We start from the raw sequence: 24,949 nt of genomic DNA on the forward strand, positions 1-24,949 counted from the left end.
CTTTATAACACTGATCACTACTACATAATTAGCATTTAACATTGATTTTTGGATATTAACTGATGTTGAAATACCCATCATTAAAAGTAGGTCATTTTTAACATCGCTTATAAAAATTAATGTTGAAATCCATTATACAACATTCATTTTTCTTAAAACCGATGTGGTATAGCAAATTTCCACATCAGTTTTGATAGAATCAATGTTGTTTTTGTAATATATATATATATATATATATATATATATATATATATATATATATATATATATATATATAACTCTTGAATTCTAAATTCAAAATCAATCTACAAATACATAATTTCTAGAGTTGAGCATGTAAAAATCCATTTTCAATCCAAGTAAGAACACTTGCCTTATTGTGATATGACACAAGGTTGGTAATGAATGATACAAGGCTATAAAGAAACTAATTATGTAGGGAGAACAAATAAACAATAGATTTATAGATATCTATAATCCAAGAAAGTTTACTCAAAAATCAAAGCTAAATGCCCAGGAATGATGTTAAGTGTCAGATATTGAAAGACAAGCAAATAAATGACACAATATTAACACAAATACCTTGTTTGAAAGTTGTAGTATGCACATTTCTAAGGCAGACTAAAGTTCAACATTCAACTTATATGCATCATTTCTATTGTTGGATGCTACAGCTAAATTTTGTAGGCATTTCCTTAAATGTTTAATGAGGTTAGATATTGCACCAATTATTGCAACTAAAGCCTATTACTTCACATTTTGTGCAAGCTACGTGGTGGTGTTAATAGCTAAGTGAAAAAACTAAAAATTGTCACTATCTTTATTTTATTTAAAAAAAAAATAAACAACTAAAAAAATTATCATCTCTTCCAACCTTTTCCAAATTTGAAAAGGTAAAAAATGTAACACCACGTAGATCGACCAACATCAATATATAATCTCGCTCGAACTACCAAAAATTCTCATACTCTTCATCGGAAATCAAAAATATTTCATACAACTATGCTATTGGAAACAGAAACAAGAGAGATCGAAGCAAGAGTTGTCTTCAACGAAAGAGAAAAATATGATCTTAACTCGCCAATTAATCCAAATCTAAATGAGAAAGTCCCAATGTGGCTTTTTGTGAGATTTGTAAGTAAGACCTCCACTATCGCGCACGGTTGAACTAGGCAAGTAGATGATTTTTTATCCAACATCTACAGTCGGGCCAAGCGAAGACAAGTTGTGCATAGAGTGGTTGAATAGTGTGTTTCAATGGAAAATGATTCTAACTGGCCAGCCAGTCAAATCTCATCCACAATTAAGCATTGTCGATCTTCTTCTTTGTCTTCGTCAATGTGCTACTGTCAGCAGCGATGATGAGATGATTGTTGTCGTTAGGTGAGGTGACAATTCTAGTCACGTAGAGAGGTTACGACGAAGACAAAAGCACAGGACGAGGCATCAATCTATTTAGGTCGACGACAAGAAGTGGAAGGAGAAGGGACCCCTATTCATTGTGATTGAGAATAATTGGTGAATGGGATTATTATTGTTAGTAAATGACTAAATTGAATAATTGTAGTAATAATAATAATAATAGCATGAGAGTGAAGTTTGTTGTTGTTTGTGACTTCAAATCTATTTTCTCTTCATTTACTAAGTGATTTTTTAATTTTTTAAATAAAAAAGATAGTGACACTTTTTAGTCGTTATTATGTTAACTATTTTGAAATTTGAAACACTAACACACAATGAAATTTCTCATGAAAAATGAAAAAAAGAACTAAAATGGTACATTTCAAAAACATGTAGAACTACAATGAAACTTTTAAAATATAATCTACCAAAACGAAACAATTACAAAACATAATGAATCAAAAGAAATATTAAATCATTTAAAAATTAACAAAACACTAAAGTTTTTAATAGAAAATTGAAAAATGATCAAAATAATATATTTTAAAAATATAAATGATCAAAATGAAATTTTTAAAAAACTTAATATACCAAATAGGGGTGGGAATAGGTCAGGCCAGGCCAGGCTTTAAAAGGTCTGAGCCTAGCCTACGATGAATTTTTGAGGCCTGAGACTGGCCTATAGCCTATCAAAGACTTTTATTTTGGTTCGACTTGACCTTTTTAAAAGGCTAGCCTGGCTTAATAGCCTTTTTAAAAGTCTTCTTCACATTAAGTTTTTAATATTCCTTCATGAAAAAGGAGAAGAGCTAGTAGGCTTTCACCACGAAGAAAGAATATATGCATGGAAAAGAGAAGGTAAAAAGAAGATGAAATAAAAAATGTTAAAGGAACAAGAAGATGCAAGAAAAAATGGTAAGGTTTTGAAGTTTTACCTGTATCAAAGCTTGAAGTGAGAATGATATGATTTTTGTTTACTTTGGAATAGGAACATAATAGGAAAATTAAAAGGAAAAAGAAACGTTAACAGGGATAGGAAAGCCAACAAAAATAATGAGGAATATAAATGAGCACATGACTCACATCTAAATTGTAATTAAAGTCTTACTTGATTATAGGAATGAAAGTTATGGAGTAGTAATATGTAATTAAAGTATGCTAGTTTCAAAAAAAATATTAGTTGTACCCAAAAAATAATATAAGTATATATTGGTACCCAAAAAATAATATAAGTATATATACATATATATAGGCCGACCTATCAGGCTTATAAGGTTTTTTAATAAGTCTAAGCCTGATTTATTTAATTTAATAGACTTTTAAAAAAGTCTGAGCCTAACTTTTTAATTACATAGGCCAGTCCAGACTAAACTTTTTGTAGGCCAGGTCGTAGACCCTGTAGGCCGACCTGGCCTATTCTCACCCCTAATACCAAAGTAAAATAATTGGAAAACATAATAGACCAAACATGACATTAAGCATTCTATTAATGATTATTTGTTTCTGCTTTTTAAAATAAAAAATATTTTTTATTAAAGATATGTTTAAAAATTATAATATATAATTTTATAAATAAAAAGAAAATTAAGAAAAAAAAATAAGTAAAAACAACAATTTTTAAAAAATTATATATTCTTATTACTTTTTTACCGTTTAAAAAAATTGTCTTGAATAGTTGAATGTGTAAAATTGAAGGCATACAAGCACTGAAAACTTACAAAGTTACTAGTAAGATAATTTAATTAAGGAATAACCTTTTGGATAATGTGAATGGACCTTACAATTGTTTCTGATTAATTGAATTTGGACGTGACAGGACGGTAATAATCTAGAAGTATGGTAGAGATAATGAGTTCTGAGCAATAATTAATCAGACCTAACCTAGATAATAGGAATTTGAGTGGGAGATTATTATTGTAGCAGATTAAGTGTCATATTAAACATGAAAAAGTTAAAATGACACTTAAGTAACACGTAAGACAACTTGAGCTAATCTTTTACCTCACAAAATAATTTACTTTTTGAGCTTGACTGGGTGAAGTAACAGATCTAGCAACTACTATTAGTATGAACCCAGCAACTCAACAAAAAGCAAGAGAAACAACTCAGTAGAAACTAGAAACTTATGAATTCAAATTTTTAAACATTTATAATGAAGAAAAAATAGTATTTTCTAAACAAGCTAAAACCATGTTAAAATAATAAGGCGAGACTCAGTTTAAAAGACCAAGTTAATAAAACCAAGTCTAAGCAAAATATATGTTTTTTATAAGCACTAAATTAATTTAAATTTATTTTTTAAATTTAATTAAATAAAAAGTTAACCTTTTAAATTATGAAACAAAATATACAATAAGATTTACATGTTATTGATATTTAAGATGTCCATATAGTTTTAGGCTAAACGAAATTTCTAGTGTATATGATCCCTATCCTCACATATTAAAAAGGTTATTTTACGTTTATATATATAAGAAAACTTTTTGGATCGGTATAAAAGGAACTCAGCCACGAAAAGAAATAAAACTTGGTTAAACCATGCAAGAATAATATATACGCTGTAGGAAATATTCTTTCAAATGAAGTACTCTATATCATTTTGAGAATTTTAGAAAACAACTCCATAAAAAATAACGTGGAATTTCTCATGATAACGAAAGACAAATCACTTTAGACGATACAAATTCATATAATTAAACTCTTTATAAGTTCGTAATACAATTAACTTAAAATTAAGCATGCACTTAATAGAATCAAAACCGTCAAACCTGAATCAATCCTGGTATGGTGGTATCTATCACTCTCAGTGCCATTCCCACGCCACGGGATGCTTTAATTTCCTGGTATTACCCACATTTTCTAGAATTAATTTCTTCTGAGCCACATAGATAGCTAATTAAAAATGCGTTCACTTTTTTTTTCACTGTTCAAAAAAACAATGCGTTCACTTTGAATTCTTCATTGTTCGAACTCTCTCGTGCGGCAATGGAACAAAGAAGTAAAATATTAAGGCCTTTATATGTCTCATGCATGTGGGGGCATGCAATATCACCATAAATAAATACATATATACAATGATAAAATTAAGCAACTTCCATTTGTCATTTCTCAAGAAAAATACCGTCTCGTTTTTATTAAGAAAACCTTATTTATGGAAAAATGAGAAGAGAACATTTTATTGTTACCCTCCATGCACTAATGTACATTAATTCTCATTAATTAGTTGACGATTTTGTGTCTTAAATGATTATTAATTACCACATGATTGGCATCGTGTGTATTGCCTGACTTTTTTTTCATCAATAAGAGTTACCTATTTCAGTTTAATTTATTTCAAAACAATAATATTTTTTTTCTAAACTTTCTTAGGTATCATAAAAGAAAAAAAATCTTATATTCTTGCACACTTTCTTTTTCTTTTATGTTTTTCTTTCTATCTTGGTCTTCATTTCCTATCATCTATTACGACTATCACTTCTTTCCTCTCTTTTTTTATTTTTTCATACTCCCCAAAATCTTTTTCCAAAAAGAAAACGATTATTTTCCTCCGGCACACAAAAATAATCCCAAACATTTACGCTTAAGCTTACCTTTAATTTTTCGAAGTATGTTTATAGAAGGCTTTTGAATCGAGAGTTGCACTGACATAATCACTGGCTCTCACTCCCGAAATGAAGTCCACTATATTAGGGTCCACAAGGAAATGCACAGAACATCTTCCTTTGATCCAATTCATGAGTAGGGGAGTGGCTAATGAGAGAAACTACAAGGAAAAAAAGCATCGAGTCACAGAAGTTAAAAATCAAAGTGTAGGTAGCATATATATAACAAATAACATAACTTCCAAAGTGTGAATTTTGGACCCAAAAACCAGCAAAGTAAAAGAAGGGTCTCAACATATATATACATACCCTCATCAACCATGCATTAGAATCTTGTGAGAATTAAGTAGGATTATTCATTTCGGGAATCAGATCCAGTGATTATACCACCAGCTGAAGTATATGTGTATCAGTATGATATATAGAGGCCAAGAAAATTAAAATTCAGTGGTGTTGAATTAATCAAGATTCTAGCCAAGGTGAGAAGAAAATAGAAGAATATGGTATATATTTATATGTAGAAGAAGAGTATAGGGTGGTGACTTTGATAGTAAGATATCAACCATAAGAGTTTGAATTAGGAGAAAAGTATGTATCAAACAGTGAGTTGGGAAGTCGTACGTGTGGTTTGAGTCTAAGATGTAATAGATGCATTGGTGAGTTGAGAATAAAATATCAAGTGTTTGAGCATTATAAGATTCATATAGTTGTTTCCACTTTCTAGATTGCTTTGCCTCAAAGGTGTCTTTCCTATATATATTTTTAATGGATAAAACAAAATGATCATGCAAATAATGCTGGTTGCAGCGTCACGTCCCCACCTTATCATGGTACAATACGAAACCTTTGTGAATAATTATGAGAGAACCAAATCTCGATCGATCTATGCATGGTTCTCGACATGATGAGACTTGGGCAGTTTGGTTACTATAGTTGGAACCTAGCTAGAACTCTTGTTATTAATAATGATATATGTTACTTAATTACAAGACATTTATGATTGATTGATTCTTGTATATTATCACCATAAGTAGTTGTGATTGATTGTGAACTGTCTGAGGTTTTAATTTACATATATACAAATGAATCGATGTTTATAATTTTATATCTATATTCTTTTTCAATTCCGTATGGTGTTTGGTACACGGAAATTTTTTAATTTCTCAAAAAATTTAAATTGAGAATGTTTATTTCTCACGTTTTGTTTGATTTAAAAAATAATAATATTATCAAGAAACAATGTTTTCCAAAAAAGAATTGATAAATTTTTCACAAAAACATTCCAATGGAAGAGGTTGGATCTAAGTTTTTCGAGTTAAAAAAATAATTATAATAAAAATAACACGTTGCATATTATTAAAAAAAAAAATAAGTAAAGATAAATAATAGTTCAATTTAACCGTAAAGATAAAGAATTCAAGATACATAATATTAAAAAAATAAGTAAAAATAAAATAAGTATTCTCATGTATTTTAAAAAAATAATAGTTAATATTTCCATACATACATACATACTATTATGTAAGTATATACATAACATCAATGGTTAAATTTTTTATAAACTGGTATTACTTACTTGACTCTCTAAAGTGAGTTTTCACTTAAAAATATGCATTACTTTTTAATGACATGACAAATTAACATTGCTTCATGAATAAACATTTTAATTATATTGTCAATCCATTTTAATTAAATTATAATAAGAACTAGTGTTTAAACATTTATAAACTAAACAATTGTTTATGAAACTGCCATATTATTATATGAACCCTAAATAAAAAAACATTAAAACTTCATTATTTACACAACTATAACACATGCTTAAACCTATACTAGTACAAATTATGTTGTTGGTTCAAATCTTGTTGTTTCTGGAAGATCAGAATATTACATATATAAACTAGTTTGGTATCTGTGCATTTGAATGGGTCATATTCATTTTTATGCATGACATAAAATCCATCATACATTTGTGTTATCTCGACAATTAATGAGATCTACAATTAAAAAAGAAGCAACTTAATCCTATTTTCATTAGATAAATTCCTAAATTGTAGAACTTTCAAAAACAAAATGTGGGCTAGTTTTGTAATATTACTTATTGTTAAAAAAAATAGAAAATGAATGCTATGTCGTGTAATCGATAAAGTTTAATACTATATTATTTTTTTACCAGTGAGAATCAAAGATATTATCATAAAATTTATACTAACCAACACTCTACTCAACCAACTGAATTAAATTCCCTTAATTAATAATATATTAATTTTAATCATTTATAAGATGACTCACAAAAAGTAATTACATTGGTAAACATATTTTCTTAACAATTAAATTGAATCATTTTTATACATAGAAAAAGTAATTAATTAGTAGACATGATTTAATACTGTAAAATATTAATAAATTAAAATTTTGGTAAAATAATTTTTTTTAATGTTAGTTTTTAGTTTGTTAGAATATTAATAAAAGAAATTTAAACCCACAACCTCTTTCTTCTTTCTTTCTTTCTCTTTAAGCATTAAGCCAACTTTATAATTTCTTTGGTTAAACAAAGTTAAATATTGTGGAAGAAAACCTTACATTATGCAACAAAAAATAAAAGTTAAGAAAAAGAAAAAAAAACGATAAAACTCTTATCAAACAATTAAGTATAAAGGAATAAACCTAGACCTTAAATCATGATCTCACCTTTGTATGTTGTGTAAGTCAATTTTGACGTGGCACCAAAAAAATTGATCCACTATTAATTCGTTTTTCCATTCTTGTAATGTGAAGTAAAGAAAAAAAAGATGTTGATCAAGTTGGTACGGATAGTTGGGCGATTAAGAGTTTAAAAAAAAAACATTTTTTATAATTAAAATTAATTTCAGCAGGGAACTCTTGATCCTTTGAGATTAATTTGGTGCTCGAGGAGCCACCCACGTCAACTCTTACCATCTGTCCTTCATTCGTTAGTTCCATTATAAAGTAAATAACCTCTTCAACTGGTTGACTTTCATGAGGTTGAACAATTTGAAAATTGGAGGGGCAATGAGGTTGAACAAATGACAAAACCACACCTGACCATAAGACCTACAAATACAATGGCACAAGTGGAGATTGGTCATTGCCTTATAAGGTAATAGCCAGAGCAAGTAAAATCCAGGTCGCAATATTTTTAACTATTTGTAGTTAAAAGTTTCAACTTATACCAATGAACAAAGCAATAAATACATCGAATGCGGTATTGTCTACACCCTTGGCAATTGTTTATTGTGTAACAAATGATAAACCCATTATTAGTGCAAATGTAGGCTTGGCAACTCTGTTATAGAACAAATGATGAACCAATTCTTTGTGCAAAGGTAGTAGGCCTATTATAGCCATAGCAATAACACGTTCAATTTTCAGTTTAATGTAGAGATTTAGGATCTAACTTCACGTGTGCTAAGCATAGAAAGAATATAAGACCAATGTTTGCTAGAGTGCCTAACACTGTAAGACTCACCAAAAGAGAAAATTGCATGCAAATACCTTTTATTTTGTCCCCAATCCAACAAATATCATTTAACAGATGATACTAATATTTCTCCCATTTCAGCAAACTTGAGATGAAGGTGCAATCAAAACCATAGATAATACACACGACGGCCACAGAACAAAAAGGAAAAAAGAATAGTAAGACAAATGGACGTACAAATTATCACCTCATGCTCTCAAAAATATTTTTTTAAAAAATTGAAGTTATTAGCACAAGCATCATAATAACTCACAAAAATCCCAAACCAACAGAGCTAAATTAACTTACTTGTGCAGTAACTTACTTCAATGTTAAGAAATAAATATGCAAACCTCGCATTACCAATATAGATTGATCGAGAATCAACTCTATTAAAATGAGTTGCAGAAGATTGAGCTAGACAAATATTAAAATGAAAAATAAAAAAACTAAAAAAAAAAAACAATCAATTGAGCTTACAAACACAAGTACCAGTGCCAAATCATATCATTTGTTGCTAGTCCACTTAAAGGCATTAGTAAAACTGCAAAATGATAAAGGAAGGCATACCTTCCTATCTATATCCCATCTATACGTAGAAATTATCTAGCAAAAGGATGGCAGATTCTTTATTAGCATAGCAAATTAAATGTGGTAAGTTTTGTCTCATGCACATAACGTGAGGATTGGATGCTGCCATAACCTGCTGGTGACATTTTAGTATATAATTAGTGGAATACTTTAAAACTATTTTTCTATTCCAGGCATCTAAATCATATAGGCTATAACTAAATCCATAAGTCACATATATACTGAGAAACCATGTGAGCTAGACTGCTAGAGAACTTACATAGTACATGCATTGTACCAAGACATCAACATTGTCCTTAAAAGTCTAAATCACAAATTAGCAACAAATTTGTTTTAGCACTTTAATTGAACTCAAGAGTAGCATTAACTCTGCCTCAGTTTGTTGGGGAAAATATTGTATCATATCCCATAGTCTAAGCAACTACCCTTCTGCCATGTTAAATCATTGATCAACAACTCATCACAAAATAGCAAAGCAATATATTTGCTCTTACTTAGTTCATAAATCACTTGGTTTTGTAAATTAATCATTCATATGTAAAACCTTTTACATATCAGCGTGCACTTTATAATATATTGGGAAGAAAAAATTATAATTAGAAAACAGAAAAGTAAAAAATTAGAATAAAAAATCAAAATGCCTGATAACAAATCAGTAATAATACCCCAAAGATGTATAAGTGCGTGTGTCGATGTCAGAGAGAGGCAACTCAGCAGAGAGGCAACTCAGCAAAGTAGTGGCGCAAGGTGCCCAGTAGCACCTATTGGAGTCCCTTGTCCAAGAAAATGCAAACAAAAGCTCTAGTGCTGATACACTTCAGCCTAATAGAACACATGTTGACCATGAGTGTCTGATAGCAATAACCCTTTCCCTGTTTTTGTTCTATGCAAGCACCATCAACTTAATTGCAAGCAATCAATTGGTAAAAAAAAAATGAGATGAAGTGTACATAAATATATACATGTAACCACTCATGACTCAACAAAAATGAAAGGAAGATGCTCAGAAAAAGGGAAAAGAAGGGGATTAACACTTCATAATGCAATGATGTAAATGAAATCATTGAGAGAAAAATATAAATTAAAAACTTCAATAATGTAATGTACCTTTTAGAAGATAGTAGCATCAACCTTCAAGAATAACTATTCAGTCTCATGAGAAGCAACCAATTTCCAATTCTGTACCCTTTTATTTCATATCAAGACTGATTAGGCACCAACACAAAATGATTACATACCCTTGATTTTCTTTTGGTTAAGCATTTTCTTCTTTGATTAAGAGTTTTTAGACCCAGACACCTCTTTATCAAAGCACCTTGTAAATCAATAAGCTGCAAAGTTAAAACAAATAATCCACATCATGCCAAATATAACAATATCTCTTCAACTATAAAAATCATTTCAATGGATCTTGCTCTTAGAAATTTTTGAACACACCAAAAGATTTGTGGTTCTAATTTTCTCAATTGAGTTGACTTGACAACAATTAAAAGGAGCTTAATTCTATAAACTGAAAATTGTATTGCTTAATTTATAATAGGTAAAAAATTTCTAAACACCAAATGAAATCATATTAACTTATCTAAAACAAATACATATTTTTTTATGAATGATTATCAATAAAAATATTCAGTTTCTATGGGTTAGTTTTATAGGTTGAGCTTCCTCTGGTTGTCTCCTTATTAGAAGAACACAGGACTCACCACCTAAGAAAATAAGCAACTGGACTATCATATAATGTAAGATGAACATTATAGGATTATGTCGAGCAAATAGACTAGTCAATTACCAAAAAAGCTGATGGAGCACATAACATGTCCAAAGGGCCACCATCAGCACCCCCTCATTTCCATGTATCTCACGCTTTGAATAAATACCCTCAACGTGTCTAAGCCTAACCCCTTTTTTGTGCTATTTTTCCTGCTAAAGCAAACACCAGAAGCACTCTAGGGACAAACAAATATATTACGGGCCAAACCCCAGCTCAGATCCAAAGCAACTCCTCACGCAGGTCAGCCTACTCAAAATGGATACCACAGCAACAAAACAAAATCATATATTAAACTGATATAGCAAAAAGGGAAAGAAGAAGAATCACTAAGCTTATTGCGGTGGTCGTCATCATAGATGGCAAATCAAAAGTTAGGGTTGATTCAAAATGTGATTTTTCTTATAAAAAAAATGGCCACAAACTTCTAATAGAAGGTTCTAAGAGTTTCAATCGATTTCTATTTTTCCAGTAGTAGATAAGAAGAGAAATATAAAGGACAGAACCGACACCGATGTCGGTGGTCAAAAGAGAGAAAACATTAGGAGATTTGGAGAGTAGTAGAGAAGAAGAGATCAAGGAGTAGTCGTGATTTTTTTTTAAAAAAAAAAAGCCAGAAAGGTCTGTGTCAATGATGAAGTGAGCGGGAAATTGGTAATGGTAAGACAAGAATCAGACAAGTGCTATCAGTGAAATAGGTAACGAAAAACATTTCAAGGTAGTTTTTAGTTTTTAATTTTTTTATTAATTAAAAAATTTGTTTCACTTGTTGATAAATAATTTTTGAAATATTAACTTCTAATTCTTTATATTTTTATTTTTATCATCAATATATTTATCTATTTTTTAGTTATCTTTTTAAATAAACTATAATTTTATTATTTTTTGTTATTTTATATTAATAATTAATATTATCGAATATTTATAGCTTAAAAAATTAGCTTTTAATTATCTTTTTCAACTAATTTTGTGAAAGATAACCCTGGTATATGTGCAACTACAATAGTTACTATGGGACATTTCCATCTATACATTTGCAATTGACAACCCCCTTTTGAGGGTTTTTTTTACCATTTTGAGTGTTTTTGGAAAGCATATTAGTGATATGAGTAATTTTTGTCATGGGTGGCACCACTAGTTCATCTTTTGTCATTTAGTGGATGACATCACTCTATTCTATGCCAACCCTTGAGATGGATTGTGAGAATACCTAACATTATCCTAACAGGTGTTACACAAGAGACACTCCATAAAAGTTGTCTTCTTTTTTTATTTAATAATTATAATTAAATAATTTTAATAATTAAATAGTTTAAGTGACTTTAGTTAATTTAATTTAAGTAATCTTAATAATTAAATAATTTAAGTAATTTTAGGTTTTAATAATTTTAACTTTAATTTAAGTGACTTTAATTAATTTTTAATGTTGTTTTACTTTTATAAATTGTTGGTCTTTATGTGTTCCAGCACTCATAATTTAAAAATTAGACCGATGATTAACCCAATCAAGTCATTAGGTTACTGGATTAATTGTCAAACCAATGGATCACTAATTATTCTGCATAACATAACCCAATCTTTATTAAAAAAAAATCAAACTTTATATCCAACCCTAATTAACCCGCATGACCCAGCATGTGTTTCTCCCTTGGGCTTGACTAGGCTCGGGTTAGTGGGTAACCAATTTAACCGCAAATCTGATCAGGTCGTACCGAGTTAGGTTCAATGCATAATCGATCTGATAGGCAACTCAATCCAACCCGACCTTTGGGTTGCGATTCGATCGGCCAGTTCGATCTAAATTTTAAAACACAATCATCATCCTTTCACTATTATTATCATCACCATCGTTATTTCACCACCATTACCACCATTGTTATTGCCATTATTCAACCCCCACCACTATCGTCATAGCCATTGACACCACTCTCATTTTATTTTATCTTCAATTTGTAACATCTTTTTTAAAATTAAAAACAAAGAATAAATTGAAACTCAAAATTAAAACTGATTTTGATTTTTTAAAACTTTAAAACTAAAAACAAGAAACCACTTGAATGGGTTAATTTTTTATATATATAATACTCACTTCAAATTACCAACGTGTCATTGATTTGAATAGAATTAGACTCATATTTCTTAAATAAGTTTTCATATTAAATAAAACTTCATTAAAATGATCGATCAAATAATTTTTTAAACCCAAACCTATTAACTAAGGTCACATATTCAAACAAAATTACACTAAAAATGATCTATTAACTAGGTCTCATATATTAGTTGTCAACAATTTTAATGTATTCTTACTGCATGTAACATGATTACTTAAAAAACATACTAAGGTATGATTAATACCTCATCCTGAAGCACCTCAGATTAAGCCTCTATTAAACAAAGGTGGGAGAATTTGGTATTGAGTTTCATCAACGTATTTCCTTTTTGTTTCAGCAAAGATACATTTATGTAACATCTATTCGGTTGATGGCACTACTTGTGACAACGATCTTCATCAATATAAATAAAATCTTTGTCTGTTAAAAAAAAAACTTTAAAAAAATACTAACTTCAAATGTCTATTTCATCAATATTTTTTCACCAAAAATCCTTAGTTAAATGTGATGAATTAGTTTGCTGATCTTTCTTTCTCTCTCATGAGGATAAAAGAAGATGACAAGCCATAATTGTCTCTTTCATTCAAATTAATTACATATTTAATAGTCCTAGAAAAAAATATGTAATAATAGACAAATTAAACGTCACTAATCGAATTCTTCAATTTTTCTAAAATGGTTAAAAAATTATATGTATAGAACCAAAGATATAATTGTTAATATTTATTACACTTTAACTTAAGAATAATTTATATCCATTTTTTTCTAAAAATATCTTTGCATTAAAATCACACTTATAGTAACTATGCTATTGGTTGTCATATTGTTTAATTATATTGTTTTCTATATTTTTTTTGGGTGAATCCGATACATCCTTTAATAAGAAGTTAAAGATTATTCTTTCAAAATATTAAGATTCATTCTAAGGACTAACATTTTCTAACAGATGTTTATATATACGAATCAAGCATCAAACCTAACCTTACTATATTCATAAAAAAAAGTTATTTGTCAACTGTTATATTATGCTGATTTTTCTACATTTGTTTTATTATATTAACTTTGCTATACTTATTTTGTTCAATTTATACTTATGGTGCAACTCAAGGACTCAAGGTAATTCAGTAGTTAAGAAAGAGAGTGTATTAAAGGTTCTAAAATACATCCTCACTTATGGGTTATGATATGATATTATCAGAATATCAGAACCTCGTACGATGATCAAAACTTTAGACTCGTCACTTTTATTATCTACTCTTTCACATTAGTGGTGCAAGGAAATAGAGAAAAAAGAAAGTGCCCTATTGAACCTCGGATATCATCAAGTTGAGCTACAAGCTCGTTGACTTGACTCATTGTTTTTTATTTTCTTTTTCTGGGGCATAAAGTATAGAGCTCAGGAAGGGGGTTCCGCATTCTAAGGATAGATAGTGTGCACAAGTTTAGTAATGGCTTACAGTGATACTAATATTTACAAACTCTCTACCAAGGAGGATTTCTAACGGCAAAACTAACATCAGCCTTTCAAGTAACTGAGGCGACCACCTTTTTGCTAAATGTACATTGTACTCATTGACCACAATTGGAGAGGAGGAACTCATAAGTTAGGATCTCGACCAATCATTCAGCCTAATCTTTCTTAAATGAAATCTTTCATGGTTCAGTATTGTCTTGTAGTATCACTGTTGATACTGTGATTCAGCAGATTCATATGGCTTACTCAGTTCTTTGACGCTTCGGGGCTTGAGCACTATCTTCACTAGCAATAGCATGTTCAGTTTTGGGAGAATCAGGCTTCCCGCACTTTTCCAATGAGCCTTCCTCAAATGTCGTACTGCCCTTAACCTGATCAGGTCCTGACCTGCCATGGTTCACTTGTGATGCTTCCATTTCATTTTTGGCAAGGGAATCTTTCGTAGCATTTGAAGACCCCCCAGATGGAGTCTCAATGATAGATGATGGTGCCTTGAACGTTTCATTTCCAGGTTTACATTGCTTCTCAAACATCATCTGGAGGTACCTTCCTTGTTCTTCTATTCGCAACTGTAGATTTCTTTGAATCTTACAGAAAAAAAAAAGGGAAGGAGAAGAACGGTATTAGACCTATGAAAAAGATATGATCAGCACAAGAGAAACAAGTGGGATGCCTCAGACAATTAACCTAACCTCTTGCAATTCGAAATATAAACCCCTAATATTAATAACATAAGCTCCTTAACTAAAATCCGTAGGCATAATGTATATGCCAATCACAATATTACAGAAATTAGTTTCACACTTGATTAAAGAAACAAACATTCTCACCAATGTTGCCAAAAATTAAAACCAATACATAACAAGCATGGTAACCAACTAACCATATTCTTTTGATCCTCATAAGATGAAAACGACATAGCACAACATTCATGAGAAAGTGCTGTAACTCTTAGAACTAAAATTTGTATCTTCAACAAGTCAAAGATATATGATTGGGAATGACAAGTAAATGAAGCTGATAATTTATTAAAAGATACAATTAATAAAATAGGAATCAAAATGCAGAGAACAGTAGGAGTGTAGGTGGTTGGGGGAGGGGGAGGGGCATATGGAATTATGGATTGGAGTGATAAGGAGGTCATGGATTTGAATTTCCCATACTAACATAACATGCCAATTACTAACATTTGCCAATATAAAAAATGCAAAGAGCAAGATGAATAATAAACAATATTAAATTCTTTCTACTCAGAAGATTTACATCCCTTCAATTTCTTTTACCAACTTAGAAAGACACAGACTTCATTTGTAGTTGACTTCAATTACAAGTAAAAGTTTATTCTCACATGCTGCCAGCGGGTAAAAAATCAATAGCCAGTAATTGGAATTTTAATTTAAAAAGAATAATTTAAGTTGAGATCCACCCCCCCCCATCCACCCACCCTCTGTGTGTGTGTGTGTAAGTATATGTTTGTTTTGACCACGGTTCAATCTTGACTAGTGAAATACTGATTGCAATAGAATTAAAGTTTGCAAGTTGATAAAACCTTTGAACCACCCTTCTAATACAATTCATTTAATATGTTAGAAGAAATCCTAGAGGAATGAAGTTCAAACCTCAAGCTGTTCATGCAACCGCTTCTGAACCTCCATTTGTAGTCGTAGAGCTTCAGTGATCTCAATACCACTGTCAATAATGCAATAGTAAAGTCAGCATAATAATTACTGTGTCTAAAATATTGCCAAAATCTTTACATGGAATCATATATCGCCCTTATTGTGGTCTTAATCCTGGATCACTGAAAATTCTTGACAAATCATTTGCTGATCCTTATTCTAATATTTTTTGGTCCGTCATAGCCTGTGTTCAATGGTACAGTAAAAAGCCTCTTTCTCTTTTATTTTAATCCTTATATCCATTCTTGAACCTCCCATTAATTGACAGTTTATTGTACTTTTCTCCGGTTAAGTGGTGAGATATTGAACAATAACTGCCATCAGAAGAAACAAACTTAACAGGGCTAAATTCCATATATCATACATTTCATGCAATGCATTCAAATTAAATTCTTCTGAGGATGTAACATTTGTACCAGAAAAGTCATGTTAAAGAATGAAATGCTGTTGCTGTCTATCTATTTGATGTATCAACATTTATGGAAATATTACATAACTGAAATTATTTAAAATAGCAGTGAATTGTATACTTACGTTCTCAAATCTAGAGATGCCATCTCTTCAACGGAACTTGTTTTTTTCTCCATAACTCCTGCCAACAGCAGTCAACAAACCGTAGATTAGCTTACACACAGAGGAGTATGGCTCTAGGTTTCAAGGAAGTGACTCTGGACACACCACTTCCAGACATCAATTACAGCAATCTAGATCAATTTCTTGGACAAATTAGAAGACAATATTTTAGTTTCTTGAGAAAGCAGAGGTTTCTGGATACCAAGGCAGATTCATGGAGAGAGAGAGAGAGAGGGAAAGAGAGAAGTGGGAAAGATCCAAGACCAAGAGACTTAGATTAGTTAAAAATTGCTACATCCCCTTATTGTCATTTACTAAAATTTATTTTAAATGAGTTTTTAGTCCATATAATATATGCACTTTTTCATTGGTCCTCTTAATTTCATTTTTACTGTGTCCCTATTATTTTTTTTCATTTTAGTCTCTAAAATTATTGTTTTAGTCCCTATAAAATTGTAAACTTTTGATATAGTTCCCTTTTATATTGGAAGACTTTCATTTTAGTCCTTGTTCTTAGGAAACATTAGGCTTGTTCTTCAATCTGTGTTAGCCAAATCATCATTCAATAGTGACCGCCTAACTTTAGGGACTAAAATGAAACAATTTTTTTTAATAAGGACACAAATAGGAAAAAAAATAAGAGGACCAAAACAAAAAGAATCAATTATTATAAAGACCAAAAAGTTATTTAAGCCTTAATTTTATGTGTATATTTGGATATGTGCTAAGGTTTCTACGTTCTAAAAATGTTACATTTAGGCACTTCACAACTAAATTTTAGTGCAGTATAGGAAAAGGATCCAAGTGAACTTACATCTTACTCAAAATCTTGTATACAAAGGGTTAAACCCATTAATACCAGTTTAAGAGATTAAGCGCTTTACACAATTCAATAGCTTAAGATTCAAGGTGATTTGCATTAATATAACCATTGAATGAACAAAATAAAATATGATGCGTTAATAGGTATTTAATCAATTAGTAAACATTTTCTTATGTTTGAAAATCACATTAAAGAAAAACCAGTTTCCAATTGAGAACGATATACATGATATGACCTTTTATTCCTACAGTAAATTTTGCAGTGAAAGGTTGGTTTTATTTTATACCTGCATCAAAGGAATACTTACTCAAACAAAACAGGTATTTATGATTCATGCATGCTGGTACGTACTACATATTATATGAGGCATGTCTTATGTACCTTCAGATGACTCCGGTCTATATCTAGCTGTCCTGTATTTCTTCATTTCAAGCCAAATCTGTTTCAGTAAAAATGCATGCTACTGAACAAACCAAAGGAGTTAAAAGCAAAGTGCACATACCTGCAAATGGCTTTTAACATGATATATAGTTAATCCTTCAACTTTCATGAGCTTCAGCACGCCCTTTGGAGTAGCTTCTGTAGAAAGCAGACAGAAAAACAGGGGAAAATGAGGACAAAGGTTAGCAAACTAAGGCTAAGGACTTAACAAACAGAGAGAAAAAGATCACCGTACTTTCACTCCCCCCAAGTTGGTTGACAGCCTCCACAAACGCCTCATGAAGTTCTGGTGTCCAACGCATTCGTGACTTAGCAGGAGCAAAATTTGCTGAGGAAGAGAGGGCAGCACCAATGCAATTCTCTCCATATGAAGCAGGAAGTTGTTGATGACCTTGGGATTGATGTCCTGGAATCTGTGAAAGTGGTTTTGAAACTTGGAATGGCACCTAAAGCAATAAAATGAGATCCTAACACATTCCTTAAATAAATTACTTATCAGTTTCCTCTGAAAGCTGATGTTGATTTGAGTTATGAAAAACTTCACCTTTGGCTCAAGATCTTGAATGTTGTCAGCAAGAAGGTCATTCCAATTAGTAGTCAAAGTGTCATCATCACTGATTAGCCTCTCAGCCCACTCCTGCCAATCATTTTGCTTAGAATACTCCTCAGATGCCATTATAGGGCAGGCACTACTTTCTACCCGATTATTATCAATAGAGCCATTTTCAGGAAAATCCAGAAAGCTTGGCAGGGAATCTGTATGCCAGGAAACACTGCTTTCTTTGGAATAATGGCTTGGTGTTGCTGAAGTTGGTGGTCCAGTATTTGAAGAATATGATAATGGAAATTGGGTGATGTTAGTTGATGATTGTGAAATCAAATGAGCATTAGTAGAGTGTTTTTCATCAGGTGAAAGAGATGAGTGATGAAGATCAGTTGAATATCCAGGGGAAGACGAAAAAATATGCCCAACTACTCCACCGGAATTTAAATAACTTGAATGAGTAAAAGGTCTTGTCATAAGCTCTTGTTCTACAAAATCCAATTGTGATTGAGGCAGCTTGGGAAACATCTCTTCTGGGGGTATTGGAAGGATTGACAAGGATGAAGAAAGTGCTCCAGACATCCCCATGTTATTGAGTTGCTTTGATCTTTCAATGGAGAAAGTAGGATGTGCTTCCATTATTTCCCTTCATTGTCGATTAAAAAGATAAAATATCAGTTTTCAGGAAATTTATAAATTCTTGAACCCAGCATTTTTTTTTCCCATGATAATGCTCACCAGCAAAATACTACTCAACTTGATTTTTGTTACTGGTACCCAAACCAGACTATTTGTCATCAATCTTCAGATCTGTGAAAGGAAAAAAATACTCTAGTCTGTAATATAAAAAGTTAGTCAAAAAAGAAAGCAACTCACTATTAAGAACTTCTGAAGATTATAAAACTTCATCATCAAAGACAGACTAGATAAAAAGCATGCTGAATCCTGAAAACAAAAACAGAAACATACTAAATGTAAATCATCATTGCACTTGATCACAAACCTGAGTTTCAATGTAAGATAGATATTCAACAATTCAATGGCTGATAATGATTCTAGTTCACAGTGATTTAGGTCCAGAATGAAGTCACAACCACTTTCTCTCTCTCTCTCTCTCTCCCCTATTCAAAACCAGACTTGTTTGATCGATAAGTTAGTCAGGTATTTATTTTCATTTGCAGTAAAAGAAACTGATAATCAAGTTAAAGTTATCATCTACCTTACCCTATGTTGTTCAGTCCAGTTAGAGAAATGAAAATGAAACTGTGAAGAGGTTTCAAGCTCTGAAGTACCAGAAGATAAAGTCGCAACGAGGAACCACCTCTTGTGATCATTATACAACCATAGGATTGTTAACTTACTCTCAAATTACACAATACCTACTCTACAAATGACACATGGCAGTCCAATAAACCTCAAATACAGAGTGAAATTATCAGCCCTGATTTTTCATTTTTGCAACATACCTATGACCATGACTCTCGAGATATATAGGGTTGGTTGGATGGTTAAGAAAGAAAGAAAGGACAAAAAGGTCACGGATTCAATCGTTCCCACTAACAAAAACTAACAAATTAACAAGTTTTATCATAAGCTAAACTGAAGTACAGAGCATGAGCATAGCTTCCTCATATTCATAATCATCTTTCATTCTAACACTCGTGAATTCACCTATTTGTAAAGATAAGGGTGCTAATTGAATATAGCGCTCTCTCTCTCTCTCTCTCTCTCTCTCTCTCTCTCACGCACACACACATAAAAAAGGAACGCATAAACCGATGATGAAAACACATAAAGAAAAGATGAAAGCAATTCATAGTCATAGTCATAGTCACAGGAATAGGCATGCAAATTGATACCACATCACAAACGATATTGCACGGATCAAAATTGATTGAATAAACAACAAACTGAATTTTTTTTAAAAAAAAAGAGTGAGAAAGAGAAACAGAGTTGGTAGCAAAACCAGCGTAGCAAGCATCGGAGGGAAGAGGAGTTAGGGAAATGCAACGCGATACGATATGGAGTAAAGTAACGCAACAAATAAAAAAAACGTGAAAACGAAGCAATACAAAGAGACCAGATACCCCCGAAATTCCACTACACAATTACGAAAACGCTGTATCGAATTCTTTCCCCCAGCGAATTGGAATCGAAACCAGAGAAGATGAATGGAACAGATTCTGGTGACAGAAAGAGAGAGAGAGAGAGAGAGAGAGAGAGAGAGGCGGGTGTTTTGAATTCCGTCACCGGCAGGTGAAGAACGGTGATCAACGAAACAAGTGCGCTATGTCGTCGCACTGTGTTATTGCTTTGCTATGCGCAAACCTCTCCCACGCGCCACCCACTCGCGTGCTCAACAATGTCGATACCCTGGCGTGGACTCTCTTCACTTGCCGCACCTGCATGCAATTTTCGAATATTTTTTATATGAATTGGATCTTGCGTTATATATATATATAAACAATCTTTTTCATACTATAGAAAGTATAAAAAAAAAAAAAAAAACTTCTTTTTTGTCTTCTTCAAATTAAACGATTAGTTTTTTTCCCCCTACGCTGCGTCTCAAGAATTCGAATTCTGCTTTCTTTTAAAAGAATATCCACTTATTATTATACCTTTTTTCTTAATTCGAAAATTAGTTTAAATATATTTCACTTTTCAGTGTATAAAATGATGAGATTATATGATAACTTAATTTTTAAATTAATACAAAGATACACACTTTGTGATAATATCAAAAGGATGTAAAAGTTTAATAGAGATAACTAACTTTACTAATGTTGAGTTGGTCAGATTTGAAATAATATTTAGAGTTTTTTTTTGGTCATGGTCATGGTCATGGGTCATAAATTGTGGTATGCAATTGTCATTGGTCAAATACGATTTTGATTATAGAAAAAATTAGATATAGATTATTTTATTAAATGATTTTTTTTACATGTATATGAAACAGAATTTTATATGATTATATTAACTTTTTGAGTTATATTCTGATTCTTTTTATAAGAAAAAAAGTTTCCGTGTAAAAGAATCAGAAGTAGAAAAAAATAAATAGAAGTAATAATATTTAAAGCTTGAGTATTATAATAGAAGAATGTGATTGAGAGATGTGAATTAGTCAAATTATCTGTAAAGATTAATCATAAATACTTTATATTTACATAATATAGTAATAAAAAAATGACATACACCATATAGACAAGGGGTTAATGTAAAAAAAAAAAAATTGTGTTATCAACTAATTAAAAAAATTATATAATTTTTAAAGTTATTATTATAAAAGTGAATCAATTTAGGTTTATGATTAGAAAATTAAATTGCAATATCAATTTTAACTAAGATTTATATAACAATGGTTGATTTAAATGAAATTAAAATTAAAGATATGCAATCGTGTAAAAAATAAAAATTAAGATATGTAACTTTTTAAATGGTATATTTTGTGTTTGTAGAAGAATTTCTGTGTAATATACCGCTGGTGAGGTTTGTGATGAGTGCACTAAGAAAAATATCTATTGACTATTGTTGTGACAATTCTATGTAAAAAGATTTTTCTTTCTTTCTTTCTTTTTTGTTCAAAGAAAACAGATTCACACTGTGTGTTGTTCTCACGCACACGACACACAACCACAGTCCAACAATTTTTTTGATTCGAAGGGGCTCCAAGCTCAAATAAAACAAAATACCTAAACTAGTGCCGTTTCTAAACAGGTAAAAATTGAACTCCTTCAAGTAGAGGAAGCTCTGATGAATTTTCTTTCAATTTTCAAAGTTAATCGTTATCATTGTTTTTTTAAGTCAAAGTTAATCATTGTTGATTAGAGACATAAGAATGCGACTTTGTATTTCATAAATTATTAAAGTTGGTATTATGGCAGTAAAATATGTAAACATCCATTGTTTTTTATATTGTCCTTATTAAAATACTTCCAACCTCTCTCCAATGTCTTTTTCGGATAAATAATTAATAATTTTGTTTCGAAATTAAGAGGGAATTAAAGAGGGGAGTAGTTATTGGCACAAATAGGTTTTGTTATTGATTTCGTAATGCATCTTGGTGTGGGAAAAATGTACAATAGAATCATGATTTTATCGTGCAATGTGGGTTAAAAGATGACAGTATAATAAAAGTATAATTTCATTGTATGATGTTGTTAATTGTGAAAATTGTATTTATTCATGGAAAATATTTTTAAAACAGCAAAGGAATTTTTACTAAGTGATTCTATTAACAAAAAAATATTTAAAGATGAGACAGAATCCAAACTCAATTATGAGTTTTTTTTTATTAAACAAGCAAGTTCATAGTTTTCAACTTATCAAGGAATTGTTTAGTACTTAATGCAAATTATAATTATAATTTTAATAAATATATCCATTTGAACTACAATAACATCGTAGTTTATAGGAAAATAAGGAAACTTTGATAAAAGAAAATGTTTTTGATTTAATGATTAGCTTTAAATAATTTTGATAATAATAAGTAGGGATTGAAAAAGTAAAGTTTTGAGAAGAAATGAAGATTAGAAAGAGTAAAGGGTTTATAAATGTCACTAAAATAAATAGACATAAATTCATAAAGGATGAGAATTGAATACATACACGTTGACCTGCTGAACTTGTAGTCAATTTTCGATAGTAGGCGTAGTTGGTGTTTGAACAATTAAGTGATAGTGTTTCAACCCCTCAAAAATTGGTAGCCAATAGTTTTATTTATAGACTTTTAATACTAACGGTTGAATTATGTGAATTTGACACGTGTACAACGATAATTCTAAATACATTGATCTAATGCTAGTATTTGTCTTCGTATAACTTCATTGCAATTGTGTTAATCAGTACTTTGATTGTCAAAAAATACCTTACTCCCCAACGCTTTACAATCTCATGTGCCTAAATGAAATTATCAAAATTATCAATCCCAATCGAAATAACTCCCTTCAATTATACAATCAACTTTCTCAATTTTTTTACCATATTTTGATCGCTTTTGAAAGGATTCTTCTACTTTTCTCAAGACAAGTATATTGAAATATAATTTTTATAACTTAGGCAAATTTTATATAGGAGAGGTAACAAATGTGTAATGGAATCACACTTCTGTTTAGTAATTTTTCTTAAAAAAAATGTACAACAGAAGTGTGATTCATCAATGTTCAAAATGTATTCTTACAAGACGAGAGACCAAGACTCTTAACCCAGCCTAGCACAGATATAATTACCATGTAACAACAATTTCTATCTGCTTGGATATCAACAATGTTCAAAATGTATTTTTGCAATTCATCGGAAAATTCATCCACATAATTATCCATTTTTTTCTTCTTGTTGTCACGTTCACCCTTGCGAGTGACACTTGGAGTTCCCGAATTACTAACCATCATATTTATTTCATCGACTTGCTCCCACATTGAAGGTTTGTGCTTGGTAGATTTCATAGACTTTGGTGCATCCTTTGTTTTTATCTTCGTTTCAAGGGGACACATCGAAGTGGTATCCTAAAATGCCAATTCACGGACTTTAGTCTTCAAGATGATTTTACCAGGCACATCTAGTTGTGAAAACCTCTTAAACAATGCATCAATCTCACGTGTCAGAGTTAAGTTCCCCCAAGAGTCACTTGTGTCGTATGAACTACGAATGGATAATATCTTCCAATGTACATGAATGTTCTTCAAGAGAATGTAGCCATATGCACTGATAAATTCAATAAGCTCATAAGCACATGGTAGACGGTGAGTAATTCTAAGTGTGCACCCATAAGTAGAACTATCAATACCTATGGTGTCAACCCATTGCAACTCATGGAAAATCAGGTCTTGTAAACCTATGCTCGACCATATTTATGCTTTTTTGAAATGAAGCCTTGACTGATGTATGTTGCGAAACAAACATGTTATTCATTACATCCCAACAACTACACGATTCTTCTATACTATCATGAAGCAACCTCTTCAATCGCACATGTGCACCTTCAACACTGTGTTGTAACAAAATGAAATGTAAATAATTCTCTTAATTTAACAAAATAAAACTTAAGCCAAAATAACTAATGTCAAATAATTTATGTACCTATTTGTTGTTGTATTTCCAAGATGCATAACCCAATTAGTTTATGCTTGTATAAACTTCTCCTAAAGGGCATCAACAATATTTGTTGGACATAGTCAACAAATGTTTTATAACGTACGCACCGGGTTGTAAAGTTTTTAAAGTGTGCATTATATGCTACTTCATCTGGAGACTGCAACAATAGTTCTTAAGCATCCATGATATTTTGTTACTTTTCACCTTTATTCATGAGGATTTTTCATTTTGCGTGACATTCTTTGTAATGTAAAACAAACATAACAAGTTGGTTAAAGAATGAAACCCAATCTCCAATGCATTCATGAAAGTAAGATCACTATCATTAACAATAACTTGAGACAACACATTATTTTTCACAAACAATCCTT

General features: G+C 30.9%; 1 protein-coding gene and 2 long non-coding RNA genes across 20 annotated transcripts; all 3 read right to left on the bottom strand.

The window, feature by feature from the left end:
* Window positions 1–396: 396 nt before the first annotated feature.
* On the bottom strand, window positions 397–6,274 carry LOC121173302 (uncharacterized). Its single transcript, XR_005887824.1, has 4 exons — window positions 5,313–6,274; window positions 4,992–5,164; window positions 4,170–4,241; window positions 397–1,492 (listed from the first exon to the last, which is right to left on the bottom strand). It is a non-coding gene; the product is annotated as an uncharacterized lncRNA (long non-coding RNA).
* Window positions 6,275–7,624: 1,350 nt separating this feature from the next.
* On the bottom strand, window positions 7,625–11,535 carry LOC102670257 (uncharacterized). Of its 5 annotated transcripts, XR_417558.4 has the most exons (5): window positions 10,865–11,534; window positions 10,183–10,406; window positions 9,741–9,976; window positions 9,055–9,187; window positions 7,625–8,078 (listed from the first exon to the last, which is right to left on the bottom strand). It is a non-coding gene; the product is annotated as an uncharacterized lncRNA (long non-coding RNA). The 5 variants fall into 5 exon arrangements; XR_001384095.3 differs by having other exon boundaries at window positions 9,741–10,406; window positions 10,865–11,535; XR_001384097.3 differs by lacking the exon at window positions 9,055–9,187 and having other exon boundaries at window positions 9,741–10,406; window positions 10,865–11,533.
* Window positions 11,536–14,074: 2,539 nt separating this feature from the next.
* Window positions 14,075–20,920, bottom strand: PHR22 (MYB-CC domain-containing transcription factor PHR22). Of its 14 annotated transcripts, none has more exons than XM_014765484.2 (10): window positions 20,576–20,915; window positions 19,365–19,433; window positions 19,227–19,298; window positions 18,489–19,134; window positions 18,180–18,390; window positions 18,006–18,082; window positions 17,885–17,924; window positions 16,642–16,699; window positions 16,048–16,117; window positions 14,075–15,015 (listed from the first exon to the last, which is right to left on the bottom strand). In XM_014765484.2, exons 4-10 carry the CDS (start codon window positions 19,125–19,127, stop codon window positions 14,671–14,673), a joined length of 1,440 nt encoding a protein of 479 aa, XP_014620970.1. In that variant the 5' UTR covers window positions 19,128–19,134; window positions 19,227–19,298; window positions 19,365–19,433; window positions 20,576–20,915; the 3' UTR covers window positions 14,075–14,670. The 14 variants fall into 14 exon arrangements, with proteins under 14 accessions (XP_014620970.1, XP_040863992.1, XP_006594044.1 ...); XM_041008058.1 differs by lacking the exon at window positions 19,365–19,433 and adding an exon at window positions 19,492–19,624 and having other exon boundaries at window positions 19,713–20,908; XM_006593981.3 differs by lacking the exon at window positions 19,365–19,433 and adding an exon at window positions 19,492–19,609 and having other exon boundaries at window positions 19,246–19,298; window positions 19,708–20,908.
* Window positions 20,921–24,949: the final 4,029 nt, after the last annotated feature.

The sequence above is a fragment of the Glycine max genome, chromosome 13 (genome assembly GCF_000004515.6).
Source record: "Glycine max cultivar Williams 82 chromosome 13, Glycine_max_v4.0, whole genome shotgun sequence".
Classification (NCBI taxonomy): domain Eukaryota; kingdom Viridiplantae; phylum Streptophyta; class Magnoliopsida; order Fabales; family Fabaceae; genus Glycine; species Glycine max.